The following is a 26,844-nucleotide window of genomic DNA, read 5'->3' as shown; positions in this document are numbered from 1 at the left end:
AACAGTCTTGTTTACATCAGGGTCCCCCATTTTCAATTCATCGTTTTACTGCAGCCTAGTTGATTATTGAGTAACCACTTCGAAGCAGAGAATTATATTATGTACAAGGCGGACATTTCTATCCCAGAGCCCTTCGGAGCTAAACCAATCAGAGAGGGTCTTCGCAAACAAAGGCTACGGGGGGGAAATCACGCAGCCGGAGGAGGAGTCAGAACGTAAACTTCCGTACTCTCCGCTAATCAGCGCGCGCTCTCTGTGGCTGCCACAGCGCCTAGTGAGGGACTCGCTCCGGAGTTGCAGCTCGAGGTGGTGATGTTCAGCGCGGCCGACATCCTCTCTCCTCGTTTATAACCTGCCATTCAAACAGAGAGCTTGCCTATTTTGAATTTGAATAAATATAGGCTTCAATGGAACTGGCACTACGCAGAGTATAGAGCGCTGGTGTTCTGACGGGATGACCCTTCCTTCTTTTATAACTCCGACGTCAGCGTCATCATTACGCGTCAACAACACACCGACGCCAGCGTCATCGTTACGCGTCAACAACACACACCAGCAAGCTGCAGATTCCACACGTGAGTTACACAGAGATATTAGTATTATATTATTATTATTCTTACACAGAGATAATACACGATCTGTTTACGCACTTATTTGGCATGATGCACAAAGCAGGAGATAACCCGAAAAGAAATATCAAGCCAGACCACTTGCACTATGAATTGAAAAGGGGGGACCCTGATGTAAACAAGACGAAAGTCTTTCTCTGGTCTGCATCCCCTTAACACCGGGGGTTAAAGTGGAGATGAAGCAGTGAACAATGTGGTCCTAGTTTGTTTGTTGTGTACCTTGTGTAAGACAGGGTCCTATAATAAAATGTGAAATCCTGCTTATTTGTCTGAAAAATCAAATATAATTTCCCTGTTTTCGCCATGGGCGGCGCCATTTTGTTGCCGACGTCACGGTGTTGGTTTGGTGTATACACTGTGTAATGGGAATTATTAAAGGACAAACGATGAGCCGTTTACATTAATCATTCTGAGTCATTATTAATAATAATAATAAGAAGGTTTATTTAATAAAGAAAGTTCATGACAGCGTGGCCACGCTGCCAGGCCAGTCACCCGCCAGAGACAGACATGTTTACCCCCTAGCGTCTGACAGGGACTGACCCAGAGGCCTGGTCAGACATACAATTGAATACATGAAATGACGTAGAAGAAAACAAAATGGCTGGTTAGAGAAATTAATAATACGACTATGTTATGGCTAAGCCTGGAAGGAAAAACAGCTCCATCTTACAGTTCCCATGACCTTGGGTTATGGCTCTATGGCTGGTAGAAACAGCAACTTCGTTACGACTGAGAGAGAATGATAGAGTAATCTTAAAGAGACATACACACATTAACCAGTAAATCTGGTCAGACTGAAACTCAAGCTGTATGACATGATAAAACAACACAGATCCATAATGACATGATAATATTTCCACGACAACTGCTAGTTAGCTGCATAGTAAACATGGACTGTCGGGTCAGTCAAATGTTGCCTACCAAACAACGGGACCGCGGTGGTTCTTTTTGTATTGCTCCTGGCTGTTCAAACTAATTTTACCGCGTGAAAGAGAGAGGAAAGTTGGTTAATTTCCACAAACTACCAGTGAAAAAAACAGTGTTGGCACGTTGGCTCAGGCTGGCTGCACTCAGGCGGCGCGATCAGCCTGTTGGACAGGGAATGAAGATCTCCAGCGAACACTTCATTGCCTCGGATTATGTTGTTGGGGGCGGGAGGTTTGTCCAGAAGACCACTAATCAGCTGAAGCCTGATGCGGTTCCCTCGGTCTTCGACAGACAGACCGGCGTTAGCTCCCGGGAGCGATGGCTAGCTAGTTAGCACCAGCCGGGGACCGGCGTTAGCTCCCGGGAGCGATGGCACCAGCCGGGGACCGGCGTTAGCTCCCGGGAGCGATGGCACCAGCCGGGGACCGGCGTTAGCTCCCGCGAGCGATGGCTAGCTAGTTAGCACCAGCCGGGGACCGGCGTTAGCTCCCGGGAGCGATGGCTAGCTAGTTAGCACCAGCCATCGCTCCCGGGAGCTAACGACGGTACCCGGCTGGTGCCATCGCTCCCGGGAGCTAACGCCGGTCCCTGGCTGGTGCTAACTAGCTAGCCATCGCTCCCGGGAGCCTGCGCCGGTCTGTCTGTCGAAGACCGAGGGAACCGCATTAGGCTTCAGCTGATTAGTGGTCTTCTGGACAACATAATCCGAGGCAATGAAGTGTTCGCTGCAGATCCTCCTTCCCTGTCCAACAGGCTGATCGCACCGCCTGAGTGCAGCCAGCCTGAGCCAACGTGCCAACAACACTGTTTTTTTCACTGGTAGTTTGTGGAAATTAACCAACTTTCCTCTCTCTTTCACACGGTAAAATTAGTTTGAACAGCCAGGAGCAATACAAAAAGAACCACCGCGGTCCCGTTGTTTGGTAGGCAACATTTGACTGACCCGACTTGACTTACTTGACTTAATCCTCTTTACCCCGTTGGGGGGCATAGGGCGTCCACCAGAGCTCTCCATCTCACTCTCTTCTGGGCCAGGGCCTTTGCTTCTTTCCAGCTCACTCCGATGTTCTTTAGGTCTTGGAGTGTGGAACGTCTCCAGGTGTTTCTCGGCCTACCCGACAGTCCATGTTTACTATGCAGCTAACCAGCAGTGTATACACCAAACCAACACCGTGACGTCGGCAACAAAATGGCGCCGCACATGTTCATAAATGCTACATAAATGGACATTACAAATCGTTTTTTCTTAGAAACGCCTTATTTTTATAACGTGATTTTTTTCTGTGGTTTATCTAAATACTAATTTGATGCTATGACTATGTGTTTATCGCTATGCTTCATCTCCCCTTTAAACCAGACTGTTATCATGTTGTGTTCTCATGCTAAACCAGACTGTTATCATGTTGTGTTCTCATGCTAAACCAGACTGTTATCATGTTGTGTTCTCATGCTAAACCAGACTGTTATCATGTTGTGTTCTCATGCTAAACCAGCACTGTTATCATGTTGTGTTCTCATGCTAAACCAGACTGTTATCATGTTGTGTTCTCATGCTAAACCAGACTGTTGTCATGTTGTGTTCTCATGCTAAACCAGCACTGTTATCATGTTGTGTTCTCATGCTAAACCAGACTGTTATCATGTTGTGTTCTCATGCTAAACCAGACTGTTATCATGTTGTGTTCTCATGCTAAACCAGACTGTTATCATGTTGTGTTCTCATGCTAAACCAGACTGTTATCATGTTGTGTTCTCATGCTAAACCAGACTGTTATCATGTTGTGTTCTCATGCTAAACCAGACTGTTATCATGTTGTGTTCTCATGCTAAACCAGACTGTTATCATGTTGTGTTCTCATGCTAAACCAGACTGTTATCATGTTGTGTTCTCATGCTAAACCAGACCAGCACTGTTATCATGTTGTGTTCTCATGCTAAACCAGACTGTTATCATGTTGTGTTCTCATGCTAAACCAGACCAGCGCCCTATTCCCCGTACCTGGTTCAACTAAGTCGATCAAGAGTCCCATTATCCAGATTCAATTAACCCGATGTTTGAATCCGGGATTTTCCTGTTCCTCGAAGGTGGATTCAGTCTCGTTCATTTGAACCAGACTTGAGACCCAGGATAATTGCGCGCGCCCGCCTCAGCTGAAAAGACAGCAAGTATCGATAGCAGAAATCCTGATTTTCTAACGGCATTGATTGATTAATTGATTTAAAACTTTATTAACAGATTGCAGTACGGCTCAATAGCCTCGCCGACAAGTTAAATGCATAATCTATAGGCTAATTTTAAGTCCCTCATTACCCCAATCAATCAGATTATATTTCTTTAAACTTGCCTGCTGGCAGTAGGTTTATGGAATGGATAATCAAATGAGATCTTGCTAGCGAAAATAATTAGTTCAACAGTTTCAGAATAAGGATACGGCTCTCTTATCCATTGATGGATGTATGGTTGATGTTTCATTTGTCTGGCACTGTGGTGTGATGGTAGGTCATTTTGCCTTTCACGCGGACGACCCGCGTTCGAATCCCCCTTCTTCTAGTTTTCTTTTTCTTTTTGCAATGTAAATATTTCAATTTGGTGCACGTTGAGAGCTATATAAAGAATGACATCCTCAATGCATGTAGATTATAATATTTTAACTTAAAACTAGGCTACTTTTGCGTATATTCATTAATATTATATTCCAAAAAATTATATTGGAAACGTGGGGTTTCGAACTCGGGTCGTCCGGTTGACAGGAGTGAGCACTAGCCGTTGCACCACTGTGCCAGATGGGATATATTCATTGTGTATCCATCAATGGACAAGAGACCCGTGTTTAGAATATTTTTTTTTTGAATGAAGTTTTATCTCTTTATTCTCAAATGCATTAATGTGACGTCAACGGCTCATTCAATTGCTCAAATCCGTCAAACAGCACATCTCATCAGACATTTTAATCCCAGTTACAATATCACAATAACGTGTGAGTGATGATACAATTCAACAATCCTCAGATTCCTCGTAATTCATAATCCACAAAAACCACAATCCACGCATAGACACTTCAATGTTATGCTTGAATGAAACACAATCCGGGCGCTCCGTTAAGCAAATCTACAGCGGAGAATATATGAAACTAATCCGAGCCAAACGGCCGATAGGTTTCATTCATTAAAAATATCCCCGCGGGATTCACATTTGCAATGCGCCGTTATTAAAATAACCACATGCAGCGTGTATCGCGACTCCGAGCGCCGTATATGACGTGCATTATTTTATTTAGGACAAAGTAAATCTATAGGCTGAATATGATTTATTATCAGCATTTAGTTCTATTATTATACATTTCAAAAGCCCCCTCTAGGAAAACGAAGCACAAAAACATAATTCAGAATGGTATAATGGGATCTAGACTGTGAGAAATATTTCAGGAAGCGAGCTGGCATTTCTTTGCGGGGGCGTGGCCATGGTTCATCCAGCTAACTGAACTTAACCCTGCTCCCGACCAGGTTCAAACTTTCTGATCTGTTACCATGGTGATTTAGAAAATCCGTCTTCAGGGAACAGAAAGGTCTGGCTTAAGTCAAGCTATGCTGGAAATTATCCGGCTAACTCAGTTAGCCAGGTACGGGGAACGGGGCCCAGCACTGTTATCATGTTGTGTTCTCATGCTAAACCAGACCAGCACAGACATGCAGGGCTCTACGCTAACCTTTTTCCCAAGGAGCACATGTGCTCCTAAATGAAAAAATTTAGGAGCACACAAAGAAATTTAGGAGCACCCAAAAATATTTAGGAGCACAGTGAAAATATTTCAAGTAACAGAGTTAATTTTTTTTTTCAAAAATAAATGTAAATTTGTACTGTGCGTGCATGTGTGTAAATTAGCTCTTGCTACAACCCTGCATGTTTACATTTTGTATTTTGTACTTGATGTACATGTGCTGTCCATATCAAATAAACTATCAAATCAAACTACTGCTACAAAAGGTTCAGTCACTTAACTTTAGCCCCTTTTATGCATACAATGCCTATGTTTTGGCTGTGTTGCTCTTCTAGAAATATAATCCTTTCAGGGTTGCCTATTGAAATACTGTATACCTCCAGTACAGAAACATTGTTTATGAGTTTGCGTGTCAGGTAGACCATTGATTGACAGTCGATTCTGCCAATTACATCACACCGCTTGCACTCCGGCCGTCCGGCGCTGCAGCTGGACCCTATTGCCCATCTCTGCTGTTGATAACGCTAGACAAGTTATTATACACACAGATACACAGTGGGCCAGTGACTTTGGTGTAGGGGTGTAACAATGCATCGATCCAAAGGGGGAAATTCAACTGCATCGATTTGAAAATGTTAGAATAGATTATCGCAATTTTAATGTGTACACGTTATGTTATAGTCATGTCCGTTACAGCCAACACACCGACATACGCTACTGCATCAATGTTATGATTAACAAAGCAAGGCATTCGTTTTGTTGCATTAACGTTATATTACTATTGCTATCGATAAATCTAGGTGTTCTAAAATCTATTGCTATTGGTAAGAGAGATACTATAATAAGTTAGTGTCTCGGAAAACGAGAGCCCTGATCGCAATGGCGGAGTTTCAGGAAGTAAACAAGCAAAATGAGAGCTTCCGATTGGTCATTTGCTTTATTTCCCATGAAACCAGTCACTTCACTCTACTGTGATTGGACCGTTGGCTTGAGTGCAATGTGGGACTTGTAGTTTTTTAACGATTCTCAGCGGAGAAATAAAAAGTACGACTGAAGGCTGTAATCTGCAGTCGCACACCGTGCGCATAATTGATTTTTGAGGTTCGCACACACATATTTTTAGGGGCTTATGCGAGCAATATGGTCGCACTGTAGAGCCCTGACATGTAACTAACGTTAGCTAGCGCCAGATAGCTAGCTACAACTAATTATACATAGCTGTATAATATAACATCATGTTCAGGTTCTAACGCAATGTACTAGTCCAGTTAGTTAGCTAACTTTGTCACAAGTGTCCTCTTGCCATTCTCCCGCCCACACCATCTCTAAACAGCTCCCCAAGAAGGGTCGACGTTAACGAGACGTTAACCAGTATGCTTCTGTGTAAATGTTTGCAGGGAAAGATGCTGGAGAAAGCCGAGGGAGATGAACCATGGAGAGAGGGAGGCAAGAAGAGGAAGCTCGCTGGCGGAGAGCGTGAAGGAGGAGAGGGGGAGGAAGGAGATAAGGCAAGCCATGGAGGAGGTGCCATCAAGCGACTCGATCCCCTCAGTGTGGGATACTTTCGAAGAGTTGGAGAGAGACTAGGTGAAGGCTTCGAAGGGGACGAAGAGAGAGGTGAGACGGCTCCCTATTAGGGAGGTTTGATTGATTGATTGAAAACTTTATTAACAGAGTGCAGAATGGGTACAATACAGTACGGCTCAATACACACAATTGTTAAGGGGATGCAGACCAGAGAGACTTTCGTCTTGTCTACATCAGGGTCCCCCATTTTCAATTCATCATGGTGTGGTGGCTACGTAATTGTTGTTTCCGGCCGGTCCACCTCGCTTGAAATTGCAATATATTTCCAATGGACACATTTATAAATCGTCTCGTTTAAAACAAATAAAGCATGAACATTGGCGTGGTGTACCTGTGTTCATCCACAATCTATAGCTTAACATGAAACAATTAGCAATGAATTGTAAAATAATCACGTCTAATTTTATTTCAACCAAAAATGCTTAAACAATAATGTTAGTGATAGAAGGGAACTAATTTTGTGCAAAAGTTTGCCAATGTTCATGATGCAGAATTATTACAATAGCCGGTAATACATTTTCCCAATGACAAATCCCTATACGGGTGGACCGTGCGGGAAACTACAGTGACGTCAGACTACACCTCCCTATAGGAAACTACAGTGACGTCAGACTACACCTCCCTATAGGAAACTAAAGTGACGTCAGACTACACCTCCCTATAGGAAACTACAGTGACGTCAGACTACACCTCCCTATAGGAAACTACAGTGACGTCAGACTACACCTCCCTATAGGAAACTAAAGTGACGTCAGACTACACCTCCCTATAGGAAACTACAGTGACGTCAGACTACACCTCCCTATAGGAAACTACAGTGACGTCAGACTACACCTCCCTATAGGAAACTACAGTGACGTCAGACTACACCTCCCTATAGGAAACTAAAGTGACGTCAGACTACACCTCCCTATAGGAAACTACAGTGACGTCAGACTACACCTCCCTATAGGAAACTACAGTGACGTCAGACTACACCTCCCTATAGGAAACTAAAGTGACGTCAGACTACACCTCAAATCAAATCAAATCAAATTTATTTATAGGGTCCAACAACACACGTTAATGTCCCCATGGGCCGTACAGATCTTCTTTAAACAAGTCAAGAAGAAAACATAACAATAAGTCAAGAACAGAACAAGAACACCATAAGGTGCAAACATTTTTAGATGGATGCAAATAAATGAAAGAATGCAAGCACTCCCAGACATACCCCACGCGAAGGTAAGGAAAAACTCACTAAAACCTAACAATAGGGGAAAAAAAGCTCCACAGGCAGTGTGGAGGAGAGAAACCTTAGAAGGGCCATTCAAGGGGGGATCTCCCTTCTTAGATGTTGGTGATAGTAGTGTTGCAGACGGACAGTTGGTAAGCATGCACTCATGTGTGTAGTGGAACACAGATGAGTGCATGCAATAGCAACTGTACATTTTGAAAAATTAAAGATAGAGCTAATAGCGATAGCAACTGAACATTTTGAAAGATTAAAGATAGAGCTGATAGCAATCTATTTGAGGCACAGGGGCGGCGCAAAGAGGGTCACGTCCTCCCCGTCTTAGTCAAGGGACATTTAACACTCCGGTCGTTGCTCAGGGACAGCCGGAGACAGGGAGATAGGGGCGGCGCAGAGAGGGTCACGAACTCCCCGACATCATCGCGGGACATCCGGCACTCCGGTCACCACTACGAGACCTCCGGAGACAGGGGGGCACGCAGAGGGGGTCGCAACCTCCCGGCCTTCGTCACGGGACGTCCAACACTCCGGTCAACACTGCAGGACAGCAAGTCATAGGGAGACAGGGAGACGGGACAGGCGTTAGACGGCTCATGAGATTGTAGTAGGCGGACATAGCAATAGATACAAGTGGTAGGCATATATGTGAAAGGAGTAGATATATGAAGTAGGCGTATTATGTGAATAGAAATGGAAGTACTTAACCCAGCAATGAAACCGCATTGACTGTTAATCTGTTAACAGTATGTTAATACTGTTAATCAGTTGACAGGACCACGGACAGACGGCGGTGAATAACTGATCCAAGTTATTCCTCCCTATAGGAAACTACAGTGACGTCAGACTACACCTCCTTATAGGAAACTAAAGTGACGTCAGACTACACCTCCCTATAGGAAACTAAAGTGACGTCAGACTACACCTCCCTATAGGAAACTACAGTGACGTCAGACTACACCTCCCTATAGGAAACTAAAGTGACGTCAGACTACACCTCCCTATAGGAAACTAAAGTGACGTCAGACTACACCTCCCTATAGGAAACTAAAGTGACGTCAGACTACACCTCCCTATAGGAAACTAAAGTGACGTCAGACTACACCTCTCTGTAGGAAACTAAAGTGACGTCAGACTACACCTCCCTATAGGAAACTAAAGTGACGTCAGACTACACCTCCCTATAGGAAACTAAAGTGACGTCAGACTACACCTCTCTGTAGGAAACTAAAGTGACGTCAGACTACACCTCCCTGTAGGAAACTACAGTGACGTCAGACTACACCTCTCTGTAGGAAACTACAGTGACGTCAGACTACACCTCCCTATAGGAAACTACAGTGACGTCAGACTACACCTCCCTATAGGAAACTACAGTGACGTCAGACTACACCTCCCTATAGGAAACTACAGTGACGTCAGACTACACCTCCCTATAGGAAACTAAAGAGACGTCAGACTACACCTCCCTATAGGAAACTAAAGAGACGTCAGACTACACCTCCCTATAGGAAACTAAAGTGACGTCAGACTACACCTCCCTATAGGAAACTAAAGTGACGTCAGACTACACCTCCCTATAGGAAACTAAAGTGACGTCAGACTACACCTCCCCATAGGAAACTAAAGTGACGTCAGACTACACCTCCCTATAGGAAACTACAGTGATGTCAGACTACACCTCCCTATAGGAAACTAAAGTGACGTCAGACTACACCTCCCTATAGGAAACTACAGTGACGTCAGACTACACCTCCCTATAGGAAACTACAGTGACGTCAGACTACACCTCCCTATAGGAAACTACAGTGACGTCAGACTACACCTCCCTATAGGAAACTACAGTGACGTCAGACTACACCTCCCTATAGGAAACTAAAGTGACGTCAGACTACACCTCCCTATAGGAAACTACAGTGACGTCAGATTACACCTCCCTATAGGAAACTAAAGTGACGTCAGACTACACCTCCCTATAGGAAACTACAGTGACGTCAGACTACACCTCCCTATAGTAATGCTGCCCTAATATTTGTATTAGTCATATTCCAACTTAACTGAATGCACACATGTCTGTGTGTGTGGACTACTGTACTATTACAGGTATTGAAATGAACAATGCAACTTCCTTATACAATTTTTTTTATATTTTTTTATAAATATTTAAATATCGATACTTATCGATTTTTCCCCCCACCCCTAATGTTAGTTGCATTTGACCCATTGCGGAATAAAACGGCAATGACTTATTTCGGGTCGCAAAATAGACGCTTCAGTTTCAGCTGTGCTGTTTTCAAAATAAGAGTATCGCAATATGAACCGATCTTTTTACGTTGCATCGATCCTATTGGATCATTGATAATAGATCGATATATCGATCTGGATCGATGTATCGTCCCAGGGGTGTAACGGTACACAGATGACAGACTACAAAGGCACCTCCCTCAAACTGAACAGTGACATCTCCTTAGCAAATTACCTCAATACCTTCTATGCAAGGTTTGATGCTGGTAATAACAACACCAGCCCACAAGCCACGGCAATGGGGGGGGGGGGGGTCTGCTGCTGATGGAGACTCAGTGTTCAGGGTAACAGAGCATGAGGTGAGGCGGACCTTTAAAAAAGTGAATATCAGGAAGGCAGCAGGACCGGACGGCATCCCCGGCCGTGTCCTAAAAGTCTGTGCCGACCAACTGGCCCCGGTATTCACTGACATATTTAACCTGTCCTTAGAACAGGCTGTCATCCCCACCTGCCTGAAGAAGTCCACTATTATCCCTGTACCCAAAAAATCCAAGCCTGCTTGCCTCAACGACTACCGCCCTGTAGCTCTCACCTCCATAGCCATGAAGTGCTTTGAGAAGCTAGTAAAGGGCTACATCTGCTCCTCCCTCCCCATCAACATGGTCCCCCTGCAATTTGCATACCGCCCCAACAGGTCCACGGAGGACGCCATAGCCCATGTGCTGCACACAGCAGCATCACACCTGGACAAGAGGAAGGGGAACTATGTGAGAATGCTATTCATCGACTACAGCTCGCCATTCAATACCATAGTCCCCTCCAAACTCATAGCCAAGCTCAGGGACCTGGGCTTGAACTATGACCTCTGCCAGTGGGTCTTGGACTTCCTGACGGGCAGACCCCAGGTGGTGAGAGCAGGCAACTGCACCTACTCATCCATCACCCTCAACATAGGGGCCCCCCAGGGCTGTGTTCTGAGTCCCCTCCTCTACTCCCTGTACACACACGACTGTGTGGCTCAGCGGAGTAGCAACACAATCATCAAATTTGCCGACGACACAGTGGTGGTGGGCCTGATCTCTGCCAACGACGAGAGGGCCTACCTGGAAGAGGTCAAGGTCCTGGCGGGATGGTGCCAGGAAAACAGCCTCTCCCTGAACGTCAGCAAAACAAAGGAGATGATTGTGGACTTCAGGAGGTCGGGGGTCAAGGACTACAGCCCCCTCAGCATCGACGGGGCACCGGTTGAGAGAGTCAACAGCTTTAAGTACCTCGGAGCCTACATATCCGAGGACTTGACATGGACCACACACATTGACAGTGTTGTGAAGAAGGCACGACAACGCCTCTACTTCCTCAGGCGCCTAAGGAAGTTCCAAGTCAGTCAGAAGATCCTTAAGAACTTCTACTCATGTACAATAGAGAGCATCCTGACTGGCAACATCACCTCCTGGTTTGGGAATAGCACTGCACAAGACCGAAGCAGACTACAAAGAGTGACACGTTCAGCCGAACGCACAATCGGAGTGGGGCTCCCCACCAGTGGTGCAGTGCTGGTATAACTCGGTATAACGGCGTTATACCTCGGTCACTGAGGCTGAAGTACGCGCAATCGCTTTTTACATGGCATTATCCAAACGGACTCCCGGAGAAGCATGCAGCTGCAGAGCCGCAGAGCCAGCGGCGCTCTCTGCGCCGCGCGCTGACGGCCGCGCTGTGAGGCAATAGTATCCAGCTGCAGGACGAGAGCAGCCAAAAAAAACTGTGCATGCGCGTGGAGCGTTTGACCTACTGTCAATTTGCCACTGCACCACTGCTCCCCACCCTCCAGAACATTTACAACAAGCGGTGCAGGGGGAAGGCTAAGAGAATTATTAAGGACTCGAGCCACCCGAACAACTGCCTCTTTGAACTGCTGCGGTCAGGCAAGCGATACCGGAGTCTCAAGGCGAGCACAGAAAGACTCAGAAGAAGCTTCTATCCCCAGGCCATCAGGCTGCTTAACGAACAATGAACACTACACAACAACAACCATCAAACGCACATAGCACACACATCCACACGCACACACTCACTTTAAACAAACACACTGTAGCACCCACTCCCCACACTTTATAGCACACACTCACTTTAAACAAACACACTGTAGCACCCACTCCCCACACTTTATATTTATTGATGAAGGATTGCACTACAACTCGTACATCTTACTGTAAATTGTACCTAAATTGTACCTCATCCCATTTCTGCATTTCTGCTTTGCACTATATAATATTGTACATTAGTACACTGCATAGTATTGTATATTATATGGTAACTCATAGGGGTGGGACGATACATCGATCCAGATCGATACATCGATGTAATTATCAACAATCGAATCGGATCGATGCGATGTAATAAGATCGATTCATATCGATACTCTTATTTTGAAAATCCTGTGGCGAGTCTCATATCCGCCCAAGAACAACAGCAGTAGCTCCGTGTGTGTAGATGTTACAGCATAGCATTCTCCCTTTCTGTGTGTGTGCGCGCGTCTTTGGAAAGACCAGATGAGGTCAGAGGAGTTTGATGTTTAAATGTTATTTAAACATAAACAATATAATACATAATAAATGTAGGCCTATACATGATCATGCAACATCAACAAATTGTTGTAGGAACGGTTTGGGAGAGGGAGGTTGTGAGTTTTGAGTTCCAAAAAATGTAGCTTAAAGTTTAAAGCTCAATATATAAAAACGTGGCACTTTACAGTGAACAGGAGGTCTATTTGTATTAAAAACAATAGATTGATTTTCCTTTAAATGTCTGGAAGAGCTCAAAAATACAAATGTCAAATGATATTTTCATTACCTTTTTTTTGTTGATCTAAATGTTACTGATCGTGTTAAATGGGCATATGATATCATCTCATATCGATCGCAGGCACCTGAATCTAATCGTATCGTATTGTATCGTGAGAGACTTTGTGATATCGGCAAATATCGTATCGTTGTCCAAAGAATCTATATCGTATCGTATCATGATGAAACTGGTGATTCCCACCCCTAGTAACTCAGTTACGTCTATTCTGCATAGAACATTGTACATATGTCTATACTGAACACTGTGACCTCATTTTCTACTTATAATTTACATGCTATACTATGTTATTTGATACTATCTTGTCTAGCACAGTCTCTGGAGCTATGAAAGTATTCTGTACTTCTGTATGACAACTATTAAAGTAAACTATTAAAACTTGAAACTTGAAGCCACGGTTCGGTACGTACCTCGGTATTGCGGTCACGGTTCAGTACGAGTTCGGTACAACATAAAACAAATATTTATTATTATTATTATATAGTTATGATGATGATTTTTTTTAATCCACTTTTTCTCCAATTTTTTCTGTATTTTCCTCCCATCCCAATTTTAGTCGTTATGCCAATTCCCCCCTCCCCTTCCTGGTCGTTGCGCACCATATTTATGATAATTATTATAATTATTATTATTAAATAGAATAATTTTCTATAGGCTTGCCATGGTAGTCAGTGATACTGGTGGCATTCTGTGTTCAGGCATCCACTGAGTAAATTAATTGCCTACTGCCCATTTAACAACTTATCCTTGTTAAGTTTCAGTTTCAGTTGTAGAGAGGATTTAACTTCACGAGACTGAATACTAATACTCGACGAGTGGTACTTACAGACCGAACGTCCATTTCCGCCGTTGGTGTCACAGCGCATGCGCACCAGGCAGCCTAATAGCGGCAGAAGAAGACGCCATCTTGGCAAAGTACGTTATGTGAGTACCACTCGTCGAGTAACAATATTTTAAACTGTTTATTAGCAACTCCGAGCTTCCAGACCCCACTGTAAAGCTGTGTTAAACCCATATTGTACGCTGGGTATCTTTGAAATTCATATATGATATATTTTTGACCCAGCGCGCTCCATGTGATCACGCTCGGTACCATAAGTTGCAAATGGTCGCAGTATAGGTGAGAGTGACTGCCGTAGAGACCCAGGCTCGCTGGCAGTCACGTAAGGGGCTAACCCTAAGCAGGCTATTTATTTATTGAAAGAGTTTGCGGTCTCCTGGTGTAAATTGGCTCTTGCTACAACCTAGGGCTGGGCGATAAAACGATAACGATCGCGATAAATTATTTCCTCGAAATAAACATGAAACGTGGTCGCAAAGTTTCGATATATCGATTTTCCAAGCTTGGATATGAGCACACGCACTAACAACCAATCAGTGAAGGAGATGGCCGACAGCGGAAGGAGACGTAGAGAGGTATGACTCGCGTAGTAAACAAGGCTGGCTAGGATAATTAGCTTGCACGGCGCTATTTTATAGTTTACCTGCTGAGTTGGTGTGTGTTTTGAATTCTGAGGGTAACGGTTATAGTAGTGTGGGGTATACGGTGGACGTCGTTGCAATGTATTGGGGCGGAACAGAGTATTTTATGGTCATATTTAGTACATTGTCATGGGATACACCGCTTGCTCTGGCTAAATGCTAACGTGCGCGGACTGATGACGACATCAACTCGAGACATTCGCAGCAGCAAAACAAGTCTATTAATAGCCCGTCCATCGGCGCCGGGCATAAGAAGTTAATTAAACTTGACAGACTTTATATCTACGATAATTATTGATATCGAGTTATATGAGAATAATTTTATAATTTTACCGCGATAACGTTTTTGGCCATATCGCCCAGCCCTACTACAACCCTGCATGTTTACATTTTGTATTTTGTACTTGATGTTCATTAACATGTGCTGTCCCTATCAAATAAACTATCAAATCAAACTACTGCTACACAAGTAAGTAGTCACTTAACTTTAGCTTTTGCCCCTTTTATGCATACAATGCCTATGTTTTGGCTAGTGTTGCTCTTCTAGAAAAATAATCCTTTCAGGGTTGCCTATTGAAATACTGTACACCTCCAGTACATAAACATTGTTTATGAGTTTGCGTGTCAGGTAGACCATTGATTGACAGTCGATTCTGCCAATTACGTCACACCGCTTGCACTCCGGCGCTGCAGCTGGACCCTATTGCCCACCTCTGCTGTTGATAACGCTAGCCAAGTTATTATACACACAGATACACAGTGGGCCAGTGACTTTGGTGTAGGGGTGTAACAATGCATCGATCCTAAGGGGAAAATTCAACTGCATCGATTTGAAAATGTAATAAATAATAATAATGGATTGGATTTATATAGCGCTCTTCATGTTCGCTACTGCATCAACGTTATGATTAAAAAGCAAGGCATTCGTTTTGTTGCATTAACGTTATATTACTATTGCTATCGATAAATCTAGGTGTTCTAAAATCTATTGCTATTGGTAAGACTAGAATAAGTTACATACAACTTAATGTTACTTGTGTCCCGGGAAAGTCTCGCATAGCGCAATGGCAGACTTTCAGGAAGTAAACAAGCAAATGAGAGCTTCCGATTAGTAATTTCCTTTTATTTCCCTTGAAACCAGTCACGTCACTCTACTGTGACTGGACCGTTGGCTTGAGTGCAATGTGGGACTTGTAGTTTTTTAACGATTTATCAGAGAAAAAAAAAGCACGACTGAGGCTGTAATCTTCACTCGCACACCGTGCAAGTAATTGATTTTTCCGTTTCGCACACACATATTTCTAGGGGCATATGCGAGCAATATGGCCGCACTGTAGAGCCCTGATTCACCACGCAAACGTATACATGAAAAAATGTATTCTTTTTCACATATTGAACGATGTCAAATGAGCTATATTATTGTATCCATAGCTATAATATAGAATATAGATCGCCCTGCAAACACTGCCACTTATCCCTATATCTTAGAGTGGTGATGCAGTAGAAACTAAGACGGGCTAGGAGCTTAATGGTACGGCTGCTCGATTTCCCCAAAAAAATCATAATCGCGATTCTTTTTTTTAATTGATATTGAAATAACGGTTATTATACAGAATTACCCATTGATTTGAGAACATCACATAACAACGACTGAATTAGTTTGACCTTTATTCTTGACCAAAGGCTGCCTTTCTGTCATCTTCTACAAGTGACCAAATACGTTCCAAAATAACTGGAGCAGTGTGTGGCTCCCTCCTCCTCCTCCTCCTCCTCCTCCTCCTCCTCCTCCTCCTCCTCTCAACACCTTTAATAACTGGAGCAGTGTGTGGCTCCCTCCTCCTCCTCCCCCTCCCCCTCCCCCTCCTCCTCCTCCTCCTCTCTCTCAACACCAGCCTTTAATAACTGGAGCAGTGTGTGGCTCCCTCCTCCTCCTCCTCCTCCTCCTCCTCCTCCTCCCTCTCAACACCAGCCTTTAATAACTGGAGCAGTGTGTGGCTCCCTCCTCCAGTTACCGTTGGTAGTGTGATAGTAAAGGGTTAACCTTCTGTAGTGTGGCAGTGAAAGGGTTAAAGGAAGACACCACCACTCTGACGCTGCTCTGAGATTTCCGTTTTCCAAAGTCTGGACGACATGAAGGTTATCGAGGGCGCTGGTTTTGAGACGGTCCCTGGAGGCGACAGGACGGCCGTCCCGCACCAGATACCATCTTACCACAGCAGATCACACGCCATCTAGACTTTATAAAGCAGAAATATCCACACAGTGTTGCTAATTCCAATCCACGATACGGACATGTTCACCTGCTGCTCCACTAAGTGAGATGGATGTTGTTTTTGTGGCGTTGCCTTCCCTTTAACTCATTGACTGCCACGCTGTCTTTCCATCTTTACTGCCTGGCGCCAGCGTTATTGACCATTTTCACGATGTTTGCGGACCCGTCGTACATTCTATATTATAGCTATGGAGACAACAGTATGGCTCATTTGACGGGCACTATTTATACTCCAACAGGGACAAAACAGTGTATTTCTACATACCTTCGTTTGTGCGCTATCCCACGGTAAAAATCGCCCCGTTTCACAATAATCCAGTCTCGATCGCCATTGTCTAACGTTAGTTGGCTGTAGTTTGCTCAATGCGGGGCGGCGGCCCCACGCGGAACTGGTTCAAAAGGTAGGCGATACTGCCACCTGTCGGATTCGATCATCATTGCAATTATAACGTAGCCAGAGGTCCTAGGAAGATTCAGAAAGGTCCGTGGGAGTGTCCAGAATAATAATAATAAAAAAAAAATATATATATAGATATCTCAGATAGGGATGGGAATTGATAGGATTTTATCGATACGATTCCATTGTCGATTCTGCTTATCGATTCGATTCTTTATCGATTCCCTTATCGATACCTGCTCAATTTATGATTTAAATAAATAAATTGGAAATGCAACAGAACTACATTTACATTTAGTCATTTAGCTGACGCTTTTATCCAAAGCGACTTACAAGTTCTGTACGACAAGCCATCAGGAAGGGCACAACTCTATCAGCTGAGCAACAATGTTCATCAAAGTGTTGAGTGCTACAGTGTAGGTTAGTTTATTAGGACAAGTGCATGACAGTACAGTTAGTTAGGGTTAGATATATTTTTTTTTATTCAGATAATGGTTGAAGAAGTGCGTCTTTAGTCGACGGCGAAAGATTGGACGTGATTCGGCTGTCCTAACTGGGGTGGGTAGTTCATTCCACCATTGTGGGGCAAGGACTGAGAATAGGCGACTTCTCTTTGATGACCCTCCCGGAGCTTGGATAGGAGTAGGTCTGAGGCGGCCAGAAGATGCAGAGCGTAGGGGTCTAAGCTGGTTAGAATAACAACATGCAACTTGACATTTCTGATTGTCATTTATTGTTGAGCACCCATGTCAGAAAAATACAAAAACTGTAAAAAATAAAACATTAACTATAGCCTACACTTAAATAAAATAATGTATTTGAGATTCTCTTAAAATGTATTTATTTTTTTATTCTTAAACTAATTTAATCTATTGAATAACAGGTTGTTATTCCTCTGACTTCTGTCTCACTCACTCACACGCACACGCACACACACACGCACACACGCACACACACACACACAGAGCTCCCTCCCCGGGCCCCTGTCCTATAAGGTATTGGCTTGTGTTGCTACACGGACACATTTGTATGTTGCACCATGGTACTTCCTGGCTTACAGAGACTAGTAAACAAACACTCCGTCTCTTATTATATGTGAACTAAAGAGTACAAGGTTTACACAACAGCCCCCACCTGCTGTTTTATTGTATTTGTACCTGTACTATCCGCTGTCAGCTGTTTATCTCTCTTTGTGAGCTTGATTAAATAGCGTTAGCTAGCGTTAGCTCCGCGGCTAATTTTAGCTCACCCTGAACTAAATCAATGACTAGGTTCTAAAGCATTCAAGTAGTTTTCACTGCACATGATAGAAGTAGCCAAACAGCGGGAGCATTTCGGGAGCATATTACCAAAACCCAGGCAATTTCGAGCCCTTAAGGAATCAAATAGAGTCTGCCATGGCTACATGCTAACGCTAACTTTATTGCGCAACTGTAGGAAAAACCTGGCAGTGATAAGGGAATCGAAAGTCACGGGAGCCACACGGTTCCAGGCATCGGCCAATTAGGAACCGGTTTTCGATTCCCATCCCTAATCTCAGAAACGGTAAAAAACTAGATATCTCGTTTTTGGCGTTCATTTAGGTAATGTGTTGCTATTTTGCAAGTAAGTATCAAACGCAGCTTGCTTCTGGCAGCATGTGCGACTGTGATTGATTATTGTTTTACCCCTGATCTCTCCGTCTGCAGTGATGTTTGTGGAGAACGTTCTCACAGAGGTGAAAGGTCAGGCCACCCTGGTGGCCATGGACCGGACAGGAAGTATCACTCTCCAGCGGCTGCTCCCATTGGCCAGCCCCGACCAGGTTGGGGAAGTGCTCTCCGAATTGGGCGGAGACATGGGGTCGGAGTTCAAGACGGTGTCGTGTGACCGGTGTGGCGGTCATGTCGTGGAGAGTGCGCTCAGACAGATCTCTAGATGGACAGGTGAGTGTTTGTGTTGTGACCGCTTTACCCTTTGTGACATTTCTTCACAGAGACACCCAGAGCCAGACGGTCACATTCCTGCAACAACCAATGTTTCCATTCCTGTCTAACGTGTCCCTGAGCAAGGCACCGAATCCCTGACCTGCTCCAGGGGTGGCTGAAATCAGCTGGCCCTCTGTCTCTCTGTCTCTCAGTGTCTCTGTGAAGAGACAACACCCCTGTCTCAGTGTCTCTCTGTCTCAGTGTCTCTCTGTCTCTCAGTGTCTCTGTGTCTCTCTGTGTCTCTCTGTGTCTCTCTGTGTCTCTGTCTCTGTGTCTCAGTGTCTCAGTGTCTCTCTGTCTCTCTGTGTCTCAGTGTCTCTCTGTCTCTCAGTGTCTCTCTGTCTCTCTGTGTCTCAGTGTCTCTCTGTCTCTCTGTCTCAGTGTCTCTGTGTCTCGGTGTCTCTCTGTGTCTCTCTGTGTCTGTGTCTCTGTGTCTCAGTGTCTCTGTGTCTCTCTGTCAATTCAATTCAAATAGGCTTTATTGGCATGAAATATTAACATACTTATTGCCAAAGCAAGTTCAACATACAAACAATAACATATATATTAAGCAATAAAATATCATAATATTAGTAATAACAGTAAGGACAATCAACAAGAAACATATTAATTTACAAAATAGTCACTCGATCGGGTAGTCATTTTTCAAGTGTGGCCACTCAGATACATTTACAGGGCTTGTTCTCTTATTTTGTGACAACCGTCTACATATTTTGCAGCTAATGTATCTCTGTCTCTCAGTGTCTCTCTGTCTCTCTGTCTCAGTGTATCTCTGTCTCAGTGTCTCTCTGTCTCAGTGTCTCTCTGTCTCTCTGTCTCTCTGTCTCAGTGTCTCTCTGTCTCTCAGTGTCTCTGTCTCAGTGTCTCTGTCTCAGTGTCTCTCTGTCTCAGTGTCTCTCTGTCTCTCAGTGTCTCTCTGTCTCTCTGTCTCTGTCTCTCAGTGTCTCTCTGTCTCTCAGTGTCTCTGTCTCGCAGTGTCTCTCTGTGTCTCTCTGTCTCTCTCTCTCTGTGTCTCTCTGTCTCTGTGTCTCAGTCTCTCTGTCTCTCTGTCTCAGTGTCTCTGTCTCTCTGTCTCTCTGTCTCAGTCTCTCTGTCTCTCTGTCTCTGTGTCTCTGTCTCTCTGTCTCAGTGTCTCTCTGTCTCAGTGTCTATCTGTCTCAGTGTCTCTCTGTCTCAGTGTCTATCTGTCTCTGTGTCTCAGTGTCTCTGTCTCTCTGTCTCAGTGTCTCTGTCTCTCTGTCTCTCTGTCTCTCAGTGTCTCTGTCTCTCTGTCTCAGTGTCTCTGTCTCTCTATCTCTCTGTCTCTCTGTCTCAGTCTCTCTGTCTCTCAGTGTCTCTCTGTCTCTCTGTCTCAGTGTCTCTCTGTCTCTCTGTCTCTCTGTCTCAGTCTCTCTGTCTCTCAGTGTCTCTCTGTCTCTCTGTCTCAGTGTCTCTCTGTCTCTCTGTCTCAGTGTCTCTCTGTCTCTCTGTCTCAGTGTCTCTCTCTCTCTCAGTGTCTCTCTGTCTCTCTGTCTCTGTCTCAGTGTCTCTGTCTCAGTGTCTCTGTCTCTCTGTCTCAGTGTCTCTGTCTCCCTGTCTCTCTGTCTCCCTGTCTCTCTGTCTCTCTGTCTCTCTGTCTCTCTGTCTCTGTCTCTCTGTCTCAGTGTCTCTCTGTCTCAGTGTCTCTGTGTCTCTCTGTCTCTCTCTGTCTCAGTGCTCTGTGAAGAGACAACCACCACAGATCCATAGTTAACGAGAGAGCTCATCCTCTATGTAGTGTTTCCCAATATGAAACATAGAGCGGAGTTTGAGATGAGCAGCTGGAATATTAAAACAGAGGCACATAGAGCATCTTTCAGGCTCCCAACGCCATGTAACATCAACCATCCACCTACACCATGTAACATCAACCCATCCATCTACACCATGTAACATCAACCCATCCACCTACACCATGTAACATCAACCCATCCATCTACACCATGTAACATCAACCATCCATCTACACCATGTAACATCAACCATCCATCTACACCATGTAACATCAACCCATCCACCTACACCATGTAACATCAACCCAGGGCTGTACAGTGCGATGATATGATCGCAAATTGCCCCCTAATTTGATCCGTGCGAGTTTAAAATAATATCTGGGGGCAAGCTTGCGAGTGGTGATTTCAACCCTTCATTCGCATTTCACTCCTAAATTAATCCATACAAATTGTAGTAAAACATTAGCCTACAACCAGGGCTGTACAGTGCAATATAATGTTGCGGTTGTAATTTCATATTAGACAGACCAGCGCGGACCTTTAATAACATGCAATTTAATTGACACGAGCAATGAGCTAACGGTAGCTTCTAACCAAGGTATCCATTAGGATTATGCTAAGCTAACTAGCGATCTCTGCTAACCCTGGAAAACGGTCAAAGCGGACTCCACAAGACTAGTTCCATTCGTGAGGAAAGGGGGTAATTACCGGTATTTGACCGGCAAAATCTGTTGAAGTCCGACATATTTAATCTCTCCGGTCTTAATGTCCGGTGAAAATAATTCCCTGAGTCTAAGCACAATTTGATTATTTGAATTGTATTAAAATAGGCTAAAATTAAATAGCCTATGCGATGAACGAAACAATCATTACATGATTTGTTTCATCGTTGCTTCTAATAATGACAACGACGTCAGCGAGAGCTTAGTGCTGGGTGTGCGAACTTTTGTGAAGCTGCAGAGCCGGAGCAACAGCAGCACAATGCAGTACTCCAGCAGTACTCCAATTCAGCCATTTTCAATTCAATGTTGGGTGGGGGGCGCTGTTGTGCGGTTCCCAGAAAAGAGCCAATAACAGCTGAATCTGCTGCTCTGCAGCGCCATACTCTCGCAAATAAGTCATTGGGAGGTGGAGAGAGAGAGTCGTCACGCAGACCCACGATAATGTTGCCGTCTCTCTCTGCCAAATTTCTCAGATCTTCGCTTGATATCATTAATACAAATGTCCAATATAACGGAATTCGTTAGCTCATAAAAATGTGATTATAACAGACTGTTGTTTATTAATGTCGGGCGACTGCCCACAGACACCTATTTGATTTAAAGTCGGCAGCAGCACGAGTCTCGGGACTTATTTTATTTGGAATATAATGACTTTATACGCAAAAGTAGCCTAGTTTTAAGTAAAAATATTATAAATCTACATGCCTTGATGATGTCATTCTTTTGTTTTGTTGTCATTCTTTTGCCTATCAATTGTTTTTAAGCTCAATAAACTCTGACCGGAATGTCTCTCATTTGACCGGTAGATTGAAATCTACCGGACACTGAGGCCGGCAACAATTTTTTCTAACGGAAACCCTGGGTGGGTTATATTGACAACGCTTGACAACAGAAGTTTAAACATAACTTCATATTTATTGGTTATTCATTTCTGTATATCATTCAATTTCGATCTCCGTGTGTCTCCATCTCCATCTCTTCCTGTTTACATTCGAGTGTGACGTCATCACCTACGGCAGCTTAGACGATCAAAACGCCAACCTAGAACAAAACCCGAAGGGGGGGGCTGGCTCTCTTGTTCGTTCTCGCCCCCCCCCCCTCTCTCTCTCTCTCGCTCTCTCTACATTCAATGATTTAAAGTAGCCAAATGTTACACACAGTATAAATACTAACTGGATAGTTGATGATATAAACATTTAATTTCATTATCTGAAATATTCTAAAATCATTAAGTCTGTGTGATTATTATTTTCTCACAGTAGTGTGTGTATATATATATATATATATATATATATATGTGTGTGTTTGGCTAAAGTGGATAGAAAACACAGTACTGTGTAAAAGGCACCCAAGAGTTTTTATATAAATTGTCTTAGATGTAAATAATTTTTTTTATTAGTGTGTCAGTAGACTACTCTCTTAGTACATTTTCATAAAATTATTTTTTAAAGCATCTTCATGGTTTAATAATGCAAACATTTGTTTCAGGGACTTATTATAATCATCATATTGGCGTGACTGTATGCATCAAAGGGTTAAATCAAGCATTTTTAAGTGCTTTAGAGGAAATGTCAAAATATCGCGATATCATTTAGAGGCCATATCGCCCAGCCCTACTATAATGGTAAAATAGTTATTTAAAAATTTGCCCCTAAAAAATATTCTTTGCCCCTAAATTTCTCATTTAGAGGCAAGTGTGCCCCTAGTGAAAAAGCTTAGCGTACAGCCCTGCAACCATCCACCTACACCATGTAACATCAACCATCCATCTACACCATGTAACATCAACCATCCATCTACACCATGTAACATCAACCATCCACCTACACCATGTAACATCAACCATCCACCTACACCATGTAACATCAACCATCCACCTACACCATGTAACATCAACCATCCACCTACACCATGTAACATCAACCATCCATCTACACCATGTAACATCAACCATCCATCTACACCATGTAACATCAACCATCCATCTACACCATGTAACATCAACCATCCATCTACACCATGTAACATCAACCATCCACCTACACCATGTAACATCAACCATCCACCTACACCATGTAACATCAACCTTCCACCTACACCATGTAACATCAACCATCCACCTACACCATGTAACATCAACCCATCCATCTACACCATGTAACATCAACCATCCACCTACACCATGTAACATCAACCATCCATCTACACCATGTAACATCAACCATCCACCTATACCATGTAACATCAACCATCCACCTACACCATGTAACATCAACCATCCACCTACACCATGTAACATCAACCATCCATCTACACCATGTAACATCAACCATCCACCTACACCATGTAACATCAACCATCCACCTACACCATGTAACATCAACCATCCACCTACACCATGTAACATCAACCATCCACCTACACCATGTAACATCAACCATCCACCTACACCATGTAACATCAACCATCCACCTATACCATGTAACATCAACCATCCACCTACACCATGTAACATCAACCATCCATCTACACCATGTAACATCAACCATCCACCTACACCATGTAACATCAACCATCCATCTACACCATGTAACATCAACCATCCATCTACACCATGTAACATCAACCATCCACCTACACCATGTAACATCAACCATCCACCTACACCATGTAACATCAACCATCCATCTACACCATGTAACATCAACCATCCACCTACACCATGTAACATCAACCCATCCATCTACACCATGTAACATCAACCATCCACCTATACCATGTAACATCAACCATCCACCTACACCATGTAACATCAACCCATCCACCTACACCATGTAACATCAACCATCCATCTACACCATGTAACATCAACCATCCACCTATACCATGTAACATCAACCATCCACCTACACCATGTAACATCAACCCATCCATCTACACCATGTAACATCAACCATCCATCTACACCATGTAACATCAACCCATCCATCTACACCATGTAACATCAACCATCCATCTACACCATGTAACATCAACCATCCACCTATACCATGTAACATCAACCATCCACCTACACCATGTAACATCAACCCATCCACCTACACCATGTAACATCAACCATCCACCTACACCATGTAACATCAACCCATCCATCTACACCATGTAACATCAACCATCCATCTACACCATGTAACATCAACCATCCACCTACACCATGTAACATCAACCATCCACCTATACCATGTAACATCAACCATCCATCTACACCATGTAACATCAACCATCCATCTACACCATGTAACATCAACCATCCACCTACACCATGTAACATCAACCATCCACCTACACCATGTAACATCAACCCATCCACCTACACCCATTGCACACAAACAAACACTCACCTTAACACTCACTTTAGACACTTTAAACACTTTAACACTACACCATATTTGATCTATTTATTAAAGAGATTTGCACTACATCCATACCTAATTTTCTGCATTTTGCCTCATTGCCTGCATTTTCCCTTCATTGTACTTGTGTATCTTATTATTATTTAATATTTTTTATATTTGTATAGTGTGTTGGGACTTTATTCCTCTTTTACTTACTTGTTTTACGGCATGAAGCACATTCTCAGGGGCTCATACAGAACCAAGCATGTCACTGTATTAATGCACTTTACATGTATATGATGTGTGTCTCATGAAGACACAGCCCTTAGTGAATGTGTATGATGTGTGTCTCATGAAGGCACAGCCCTTAGTGAATGTATATGATGTGTGTCTCATGAAGACACAGCCCTTAGTGAATGTGTATGATGTGTGTCTCATGAAGGCACAGCCCTTAGTGAATGTATATGATGTGTGTCTCATGAAGACACAGCCCTTAGTGAATGTGTATGATGTGTGTCTCATGAAGGCACAGCCCTTGGTGAATGTGTATGATGTGTGTCTCATGAAGGCACAGCCCTTAGTGAATGTGTATGATGTGTGTCTCATGAAGACACAGCCCTTAGTGAATGTGTATGATGTGTGTCTCATGAAGACACAGCCCTTAGTGAATGTGTATGATGTGTGTCTCATGAAGGCACAGCCCTTAGTGAATGTGTATGATGTGTGTCTCATGAAGGCACAGCCCTTAGTGAATGTGTATGATGTGTGTCTCATGAAGGCACAGCCCTTAGTGAATGTGTATGATGTGTGTCTCATGAAGACACAGCCCTTAGTGAATGTGTATGATGTGTGTCTCATGAAGGCACAGCCCTTAGTGAATGTGTATGATGTGTGTCTCATGAAGGCACAGCCCTTAGTGAATGTGTATGATGTGTGTCTCATGAAGGCACAGCCCTTAGTGAATGTGTATGATGTGTGTCTCATGAAGACACAGCCCTTAGTGAATGTGTATGATGTGTGTCTCATGAAGGCACAGCCCTTAGTGAATGTGTATGATGTGTGTCTCATGAAGACACAGCCCTTAGTGAATGTGTATGATGTGTCTCATGAAGACAAAGCCCTTAGTGAATGTGTATGATGTGTGTCTCATGAAGGCACAGCCCTTAGTGAATGTATATGATGTGTGTCTCATGAAGACACAGCCCTTAGTGAATGTATATGATGTGTGTCTCATGAAGGCACAGCCCTTAGTGAATGTGTATGATGTGTGTCTCATGAAGGCACAGCCCTTAGTGAAGGTATATGATGTGTGTCTCGTGTGCCTCCTAGAGTCATCACGTCAGTCTGCCGCAGAAGAAGAAGAAGAAGAAGAGGGGGGTTGTGGGATACTGGAGGCCCAGGTGTTGTGTTTCAGCCAGGTGGTGAGAGACAACAGCGCTGAGTTCATCAGACACACTCACGGCTCGCATGTGGCCCGCACCCTCCTGCACGTGCTGTCCGGCTGCCTGGGACCCCCCCGCACAGAGACACGCCCAGGTAACCCCCCCCCCCCCCCCCAAACGACAAGTCAGCAGGAAGGGGTACGACTCTTACAGCAGAGTAACAATGTTCATCAAACAGTGTTGAGTGCAGAGTAGTAAAGACTAGAGATGTTCC

At 43.9% G+C, this 26,844-nt stretch overlaps 1 protein-coding gene across 1 annotated transcript in view; it reads left to right on the top strand.

Moving 5' to 3' along the window:
• The first annotated feature begins 263 nt into the window (after window positions 1-263).
• The window catches only part of LOC311226647 (nucleolar protein 9-like), a 93,711-nt gene continuing 67,130 nt past the window's right edge, over window positions 264-26,844 (top strand). The window contains exons 1-4 of the mRNA XM_084312064.1: window positions 264-575; window positions 6,676-6,895; window positions 19,042-19,278; window positions 26,518-26,724. Coding sequence (XP_084168190.1) covers window positions 6,682-6,895; window positions 19,042-19,278; window positions 26,518-26,724 — 658 coding nt within the window. The 5' untranslated portion in view covers window positions 264-575; window positions 6,676-6,681. The remainder of the gene's footprint in view (window positions 576-6,675; window positions 6,896-19,041; window positions 19,279-26,517; window positions 26,725-26,844) is intronic.

This window comes from Notolepis coatsorum (assembly GCF_963971535.1).
Source record: "Notolepis coatsorum genome assembly, chromosome: 4".
In the NCBI taxonomy this organism is placed as follows: domain Eukaryota; kingdom Metazoa; phylum Chordata; class Actinopteri; order Aulopiformes; family Paralepididae; genus Notolepis; species Notolepis coatsorum.
The sequence above is the reverse complement of the archived record's forward strand: the minus strand, read 5'-3'. Positions and strand labels throughout refer to the sequence as shown.